The sequence below is a fragment of the Gigantopelta aegis genome, chromosome 9 (genome assembly GCF_016097555.1).
Source record: "Gigantopelta aegis isolate Gae_Host chromosome 9, Gae_host_genome, whole genome shotgun sequence".
Classification (NCBI taxonomy): domain Eukaryota; kingdom Metazoa; phylum Mollusca; class Gastropoda; order Neomphalida; family Peltospiridae; genus Gigantopelta; species Gigantopelta aegis.
The window spans coordinates 52529434-52538828 of NC_054707.1; the positions used below are offsets into that span (position 1 = coordinate 52529434).

General features: G+C 38.1%; 2 protein-coding genes across 2 annotated transcripts in view; both read right to left on the reverse strand.

The window, feature by feature from the left end:
• The window catches only part of LOC121380420 (tubulin alpha-1 chain-like), a 6010-nt gene extending 5881 nt beyond the window's left edge, over positions 1–129 (reverse strand). Inside the window, exon 1 of the mRNA XM_041509229.1 lies at positions 1–129. This exon is cut by the window's left edge and continues 27 nt beyond it. The gene's annotated coding sequence lies outside the window, so the exon portion shown is untranslated.
• A 5760-nt stretch (positions 130–5889) lies between these two features.
• LOC121380375 (tubulin alpha-1B chain-like) lies at positions 5890–9070 on the reverse strand. Its single transcript, XM_041509160.1, has 2 exons — positions 8834–9070; positions 5890–7780 (listed from the first exon to the last, which is right to left on the reverse strand). Exons 1-2 carry the CDS (start codon positions 9012–9014, stop codon positions 6651–6653), a joined length of 1311 nt encoding a protein of 436 aa, XP_041365094.1. The 5' UTR covers positions 9015–9070; the 3' UTR covers positions 5890–6650.
• Between the last annotated feature and the right edge of the window lie 325 nt (positions 9071–9395).

The following is a 9395-nucleotide window of genomic DNA, read 5'->3' on the forward strand; positions in this document are numbered from 1 at the left end:
TCCTTTGTCTTACCACAAGGCGGTGCTGAAGGATTCCTGAACTGGTCGAAAAAGATGAAGCGTTATGATGTATATATATCGCAATGTTATGTCCGTTTCCATGGCATTCCATTGTTTGTTGTGACAGGTCGTCAAGCATTTTGTATTGTTCTGTCACCAACTATGCAAAACTACGTTTACCACCTTATTGATCATTAACTCCAGCGGACGATACAGTTCATCTGAGAATTGAAGAGTAAACTGTGATACTATAATATGCATACGATTGTGTTGAAACGTATCAACGTGTAGAGGCGTAACTGTGTAAACAAGTAAATGCCGAACATCAGCTGTTGTTGTCTATTATTTATTTTGTTTGTCAGTGACAGGATTGGCAGCAACGCTGAGAAGTGTAAATTGTAGTTACGATTTATCATTTAAAATTACATTTCAATTTTCTTTAAAATATTGAGGTATATTGAGGAAAATTTGTCAAGTCTTAAAAAAAAAGGTTTTTTTTTTTTTTACTGACACCACTAGAGCACATTGTTATATTAATCATCGGCTATTGGATGTCAAACATTTGGTAATTCTGACTCGTAGTCAATAGAGGAAACCCGCTACATTTTCTTATATGGACTTTCCCACAGACAGGAAAGCACATACCACGGCCTTTGACCAGCTGTGGTGCACTGGTTAGAAGGAGGCAAACCCAATCAGTTGAACGGATCCACTGAGGTGGTTCGATCCTGCAACGCAAACACCTCCAGCAAGCGCTCAACAGACTGAGCTAAATCCCGCCCCCTTATCATGTATAATAATTTACCCTAATGAGAAGTATCATATTTTAAAAACATTCTTAAATAAATATACAGTGGTTAAAACTTTAATAAAACGAAAGAAAACATATTTTAACAAAAATCAAAATCAAGATAAAATGAAACATGAAAAAAAATAATAATAAAAAAGATAAATAAAATGAAATGAAATAACAAAAACCCTTCACTAAACAATAATAAGTTTTGGAATCTCGAGAAATCTGTTTCAAGTATAAACCAACGTACTGAATAACAGAACTAACGCCTAAGAACGTTTTCAACCTCCGTAGTATTTGGGATGTTTATAAGGTCTGTACACTTTGAGACATATCTCGTTTTGATCTCCTTGAAATTCAGAAAGCACGATTAAATAAATTATAATCATGTATTTTTTTTATTTATAGAAACAAAGCAACATTGTCTAAATCTCTTAATAAATATATTGTAGTTTTTGTCATTATTAATTATTATTATTCTAATTTTATTATTGTTTAGTTTAGTTTAGTTTAGTTGTTTATTTATTTATTTATTTATTTATTTATTTATTTATTTATTTATTTATTCCTTTATTTCTTTCTTTATTTATTATGATTTTATTATTGTTAGTTTAAAAAATAAAAATCTTTTACCTTTTTTTCTTTTTTTTGGGTTAAAGCCGCACACCCTAGTTCCATCCAGCGAAAATAAATTATAATTTGGTTAATCTACAAACCTGTAACACACTTAGATCACGTTTTTATCAAATGGAGTGAAAAAGCAGGTTTTATATCGATAAATACCATGGGAATCCCCATGTCCCAATTGCTTGAAATAATTTTGAAAGTTAGTATTCTAATGTCACCGGTAGATGTCGCTCGAAGCACACCAATGCCTACGTCACGACAAATTTCACAGACTTGGGGTGCGTTCCTTTCACCTCTCCTGGACATGTTCCAACTGTTCTGTCCTGGTTGTATCCCCTCTCCAGATATCGTAAGACTTAGCAAAATTATTGGTTTTAAGGGTTTGTAACGTTTTGTATTGAGACACTTACTTGTCTGAACTTTATTGTTACTGAAAATGTTCACGAACTGTGAAGAAAAATCTCACAAATGAACAACAACAAATCGGATGTTGATTTCGCGAACCGTGCACGAGAAAACAAACCGAACCAAAATGATAACGGTCACGTGGTATACCAACGTCTGTGACATTGAAATGGAAATATCCCCTCTAAAAGTAGATTAGACCTTGTCTGCTCAACGATTTTTTCTCAGAGGCCCGTGCCATTTTATGAAATACGAAAAATGCATTTTGTGGTATTACAAAAACCAAGATTACCAGGATTACCAAAAAAACACTTCAGGTGAATGGAAATGTATATTCTAAATAATAAACGGTAAGTAAAGTGCAATTTTATTTGTGAAAAAATGGGTTTAATAGCGAAAAACAACGTCGTAATGGTTAACAACTAGCCGTAACTAGGGTGTGTCCCTTTAAGATTTATGTTGTATGTGTGTCTTTAGTTTCCTTACGCACGTGATGTGTTTATATTTAATATCTTCCAATTTACTACCCACGTAATTATTTATCATGCATGCATGTAGGGTTTATTTCGTTTATTTTAGATATGTATTGGTTTTTCGTGCATGAATGTGTTTTAGATAGTGCTATAGCGCTCCCCACCATTATTAGATATTGTAAATATGTATTTATTATATTTTGCTGTTTTTATTTTAAAGCTTATAAGTTGTATAACTTAAAGCAATAAAGAACTTGAACTTGGTAATCAGGGGAAAATCCTATATGTACGAAAAAAGGAATTATCTACTGTATTAAACATTCTGTGGTATTAAAGACCTGTTCTTCGGTATTTTTATTACAAAACATAAATGATAGGACTAAACTTATGTTAATGGCCTGCGTAATGTACAATGTCAGTTACGTGTACATCAATAGTACACGTAGTATAAACAGAAATCCTTGGGACGGCGTATGCAATTTTAATATGTTTGTATATACGTATTTACGTAGCTTATGGTCATCTGGTATGAACCAGTAGCAAGACATTCTTGAATACTGTGCATATTTCAAAATACCAGCTTTGGTGTCGAATAGAATTTGAATCTTTTCCCTTGTATTCCTTTTTAAGTCATCCACATTAGGAAGAAAAGTAATATAGTTTTGTAGGAGGTAGGATGAGCTGCATTAATACCATAAATAATAAATTCCTTAATTAACCCATTTTGACTTAGTGAAGTTTAGATAGTTTTGGTGTTGGACGTTGATAAAAATCAAAGATGCCAACTTAACAGAATCAATGCAACATTCTGTATGAGGGAACTTTGATTAACTAATGTTTTTTTCATAACCAAGAAACATGTTTGAAATCTAGATTAACAAACTTACTACTCTGATTGACCCTTTGTCTTCTATAGGCACTTACCCCTGCGCGTGCTGTAACCTCACCGTGGTGCAGGGGTGTAACATTCTCTTTGAGAATGGCCAATACAGCACAAATTGAAATTTTTAGTACAAGTCAGTATCTATCTGTGATATTTGTATTTTTGCACAGTTCTTTACACTGTTTTTATTTAAATCTTGAATTTTTATATTGATGTTGATCATCACCTCATTTGTTTGCATTACCATAGTTTGACACCCGATAACCGATGTATTTTTCGTGCTGGGGTGTCGTTAAACATTCATTCACTCTGTACGCACTATAGTTTTGGCGGCGGGTGAAAATTATATTTTGGCGTTTGATGGAAATAAAATTTCATACTTTTCATCAGTATAATGTTTATGAACACGTTATACCACACCGAGATATATTTAAAAAATACTTTCTTCATCATTATATTTCATTAAGAATGGGCAGTCATGACTCTTAAAGGGGTCCGTCGGTGGGCCAATAGGGTCATTTCTCGTTCCAGCCAGTGCACCACGATTAGTATTTCAAAGGCCGTGGTATGTGCTACCCTGTCTGTGGGATGGAGCATATAAAAGATCCCTTGCTGCATTAGAAAAATGTAGCGGGTTTCCTCAAATGACTATACGAGTGAGAATTATCAAATGTTTGACATCCAATAGCCGCTGATTAATAAATGAATGTACTCTTGTGGTGTCGTTAAACAAAACATAAGTTTAAACTTAAAGGGACATTCCTGACGTTACAGAAATTTTATGTCTGCCCACTGCCAAAAAGGCTTTTAATGAATAAAATTGGATATTAATGACATTTTCTTGCTTAGAATATTAATGTTTGTACACCGTGTGTACCTGGAATTCCTAATATTTATAGTAGCTTAAACAGGATGGATTTGTTTTTAAATGTACAAACTTATTGAAGGCAAAATCCAGTTTGAGCTGCTAATTTGACTTTTTGGGCCAAGTGTTGACCACTTTTGAAATATGTCCAACAATAGTGGTATTTTAGTTAATGGTTTCTAATGGTTTCAGTGATCGTGAAAGTACCCATATCTGAAAATTACCAGTTTTGTTCTTCCACCCAGTGTTCTTTACCTGGTGTATCGAAAACCGTGGTTTGTGTTATAATATCCTGTCCGTGGTAAAGTTCATATTTCCCCAGGCCACACTGCGGACCTGCGTCCTGCCCTGACACTTTGGTATCTGGGTCAGGATGTAGATCGCATAAGGTTTGGTTGGTAGGATGAATCCTTCTCCAAGAAGTACTACGCCACAACCCCTATGCCATGACTGTCTTATTAAAGATCGTAGTATGTGCTGTCCTGTTTATGGAAAAATTCATATAAAAGATTCCTCTCTTACTAAATTGTAAACAAAAATTGTAAGTACATGTAGCTGCACACGAGTAGTTGAAATAAGGCGCCGCCAATAACGCTATTCCTTTCTTTGTCCAAATCAATGGGTGAAACAATGCAACATTTTATTTAAAATTCTCGTTATTTTCATTTGATTTTAATTTAAAGGAGTGAAAAATTTAATTTAGATATTGATAGACAGACACGCAATCAATCAATCAATCGATCGGTCGGTCGGTCGGTCGGTCGGTCGGTCGGTCGGTCGGTCAGTCAGTCAGTTGATCGATCAATCAATTAATCAATCAACCCAACTCCCTCAACCCACCAGCCAATCAATCAAGCAATCAAGCAATCAACCCAACCCAACCCGACCCAACCCAACCCAACCCAACCCAACCCAAACAAATCCAACCCCACCCAACCAACCCCAACCCAAACAACCTAATCCAACCCAATCTAATCAAAAGAAACCCAACCCAACCCAAACCCAAACAAATCCAACCCAACCCAACCAACCCCAACCCAAACAAACCCAATCCCAAACAACCCAACCCAACCCAACCCAACCCAACCCAACCCAATCCCAAACAACCCAACCCAACCCAACCCCAATCCCAAACAACCCAACCCAACCCAACCCAACCCAAACCAACCCCAACCCAAACAAACCCAATCCCAAACAACCCAACCCAACCGAACCAACCCCAACCCAACCAAACCCAATCCCAAACAGCCCAACCCAAACAACCTAATCCAACCCAATCTAATCAAAACAAACCCAACCCAACCCAACCCAAACTCAAACCCAAACAAATCAACAAAAACGAACCAACCTAATCGAACCCAATCTAATCAAAACAAATCCAACCCAACCTCAACCCCAACCCCAATCCAACCCAATCCATCCCAAGCACCAACCCAACCCAACCCAACCATAACCCCAACCCAACCCAACCCAACCCAAAGCAATCCATCCCAACCAAACCCCAACCCAACCCAACCCAACCCAACCATAACCCCAACCCAACACAACACAACACAACACAACACAACCATAATCCCAACCCCAACCCAACCCTCATCCCAACTCAACACAACCCAAATCCAAATCCAAATCCAAAATTAATCCAACCCAAATCCAAATCCAAAACCAAAACCAAACCATAATTGAAATGGAATCAAATTAAATCAAATAAGTAATCGAACCAAAAAAATATAAATATATATATATATATATATATATATATATTTTACGTAGCGCGTTTTTCATCCGCTTTTAGAAGTAGTTCCGTTTTAATCAAAGAACTATCATAATAATAAATAAAAAGCAAATACGAAAACTTTATTAAAGCAAACCAACTTCAATAGCTTCTTTCAAAATGTTAACATAAAAAAATAATAAACACATTAAATGCAATTGCAAAATTTGCAACGTAAATATACAAGAACTATTTTCCATCCTGAACGTAATACGTATTATGTTATTCTGTATACTTACTAAATAATAATAAATTAGTGGAACAATTATTCTTATACTAAGATAACTCTTTTGCCAAAATATTCTTCTAAAGTAATTTAAAACATTATTTTTAAGGCAAATGTTAAAACTAACGAAGGCAATTATAATTATAAATATGTATTAAAACAAACAAACAAACAAAACCAAACACACAAATAATAATAATTTTAAAAGATATTTAGTATTTCATTGCACACAGCATTATAACTTTCATTATAAATATCTAATTAATTTGAAAATGTTACACCTCAGAGATGTCGAAATAATATACATCTTAATCGAATCTGTTCATCATGTTTTCTTTGTTGTTGTTTCTTTCATTTTACTTTTCAGGTAACTCTGGTGGCAGTTTCAATAAAAAATGTCAAATTGTTATTAAATATTATCTTCTTCAAGAAGGATGGTTATATTTTGTAAAAGAACCCGACTAGGTAAACATAAATGCAATATTAAAAAAACCGGAAAAAATATCACAGTACAGCAATGCGTGCTTTGATGACGTAGTCCACTTCTAAATTAAAACCAAATAAATGTTTCTGTAAATCACGCGGAATGAAACGTCAACGAAAGTTAATATTCTTCTCCCTCATCTTCTGGTTCCTCATCAACAGAATCGGTTCCAACCTCCTCGTAATCCTTCTCCAGGGCAGCGATATCCTCGCGAGCCTCCGAGAACTCCCCTTCCTCCATACCCTCACCGACATACCAGTGGACGAAGGCGCGCTTGGCGTACATCAGATCGAACTTGTGGTCGAGACGCGCCCACGCCTCGGCGATGGCGGTCGTGTTGCTCAACATGCAGACAGCACGCTGGACCTTGGCCAAGTCACCTCCTGGGACGACGGTGGGCGGCTGGTAGTTGATGCCAACCTTGAACCCTGTAGGACACCAGTCGACGAACTGGATGGACTTCTTCGTCTTGATGTTGGCGATGGCGGCGTTGACGTCTTTGGGAACGACGTCTCCTCGGTACATCAAACAAACCGCCATGTACTTCCCGTGACGTGGATCGCATTTCACCATCTGATTGGCTGGCTCAAAACAGGCGTTCGTGATCTCAGCAACCGTTAGTTGCTCGTGGTAGGCCTTCTCTGCCGAAATCACCGGCGCGTAGGTAGCCATGGGGAAGTGGATCCGAGGATACGGCACCAGGTTCGTCTGGAATTCTGTCAGGTCGACGTTTAGGGCGCCATCAAAGCGCAGAGAAGCCGTAATGGAGCTGACAATCTGGGCGATGATCCTGTTCAGGTTGGTGTACGTCGGTCTCCCGATGTCCAGGTTCCGCCGACAGATGTCGTAAATAGCCTCATTGTCCACCATGAACGCCACGTCCGTGTGCTCCAGGGACGTGTGGGTGGTCAGAATGGAATTGTACGGCTCCACCACGGCCGTAGAGATCTGAGGGGCCGGGTAAATGGCGAACTCCAGCTTTGACTTTTTCCCATAATCGATGCTGAGTCGCTCCAACAGCAGAGAGGAGAAACCCGACCCGGTGCCTCCACCAAAGCTGTGGAAGATGAGGAAGCCCTGCAGACCCGTGCATGAATCCGCTAGCTTACGTATGCGGTCAAGGGTAAGGTCAACAATCTCCTTGCCAATGGTGTAGTGACCTCGGGCATAGTTATTGGCGGCGTCCTCCTTGCCCGAGAGCAGCTGCTCGGGGTGAAACAGCTGGCGGTAGGTTCCGGTCCGCACCTCATCTGTAAAGATTAAATTTACATAATATTTATTATATTAATGTGTCTTGGTGGTTACGTCTTCGTTTAATGTCTTATTTTATTTTGTGTGTAGTAAATTATTATTCTTACGTCAGAGAGGTCTAACTACGAAGAATAATTTTCAAAACACTCTTCTATACCTGAAACACTCATGCCCAGCATGAGGATATTTGAAGTGGGAGTAAATACATTTGCTTGGACAAAACAAATGGTCCGAAGCAACTTTAGGAACTCGGGTGTCTTCAATACGGGGATGGTCCTTAACCATATGTCTGACGCCATATAACCGTAAATAAAATGTGTTGAGTGCGTCATTTAATAAAACATTTCCTTCCTTCCATACTGTTTTTTTGGTCGATGATTTCATTGAAGGATACGTAAGAGAAGGCTCAAATTCAGGGGTTGATATTGCAACATACCACAGCCGTGACATAATGTTGTCGTCAAATTGTTAACATAATTTAACTTCAGAACATTTTCTATAAGAATATCCTCCAGAGGAAATTTATTAAAATGTCTAAAAAAAAAAAAAATTGTAGACTCCAAAATCTGTATATTTAAAGCACTTGGCCTAGGACTTACACAAGTCTGAATCTTTTTGCTTTTTAGTTCAAGAATTATTTGCAATAAATTGTGTTCCGGAAGGGACGAAACGGAGATTCTTATACGAAATGATCCATTTGCTTAAACTCTCCTGTGAGAATATGACTCTCCACAAATTACTACAAGTTATCTTTGTCTATTGGGACTGAAGCCCCAACAGCTGGTGTAACAAAGGCCGTGGCATATACTATCCTGTTTGTGGGATGGTGCATATAAAAGATCCCTTGCTGCTAATCGAAATCAGTAGCCCACGAAGTGACGACAGCGGGTTTCCTCTCAATATCTGAGTGGTTATTAACCATATGTCTGACGTCATATAACCGTAAATAAAATATGTTGAGTGCGTCATTAAATAAAACATTTCCCTCCCTCTGAAGCACCAACACCCGTCAAATACAATCGCCAAGTAACAAATTGTAGAACAGCTCTCACCAACAACAGTGGGCTCAAGGTCGATAAAAATGGCCCTTGGGACGTGCTTCCCCGCCCCTGTCTCGCTGAAGAACGTGTTGAAGGAGTCGTCCCCTCCCCCAATCGTCTTATCGGACGGCATCTGTCCATCGGGCTGGATTCCGTGCTCCAGACAGTACAGCTCCCAGCATGCATTGCCCATCTGCACTCCGGCCTGTCCCACATGTATGCTGATTACCTCCCTCTGTAAACCAACACACACGATCAGGTCTAGATTTTAACAGACAATAGATTTCAGATTTTTACACATTTTATTCTAGATTTGACAATACGTTGACACAAAACAGATTCCATATTTTGGCTCATTTGAATAATGGTATTCTGGATTTTTCTATTCATTATATTCTAAATTTTAACAAGTCATTTCCCCCTTATAACATAATTGTTTCGGTATCATGTTAAATAGCGCACGTCTTCCGACCCCGTGTTCCGCCATTCCTCCGACTCCCACTCACCTCCAGTTTAACCTAGAACTCATTCAGTATTCGGTATACAAAGGCCGTGGTATGTATTATACTGTCTG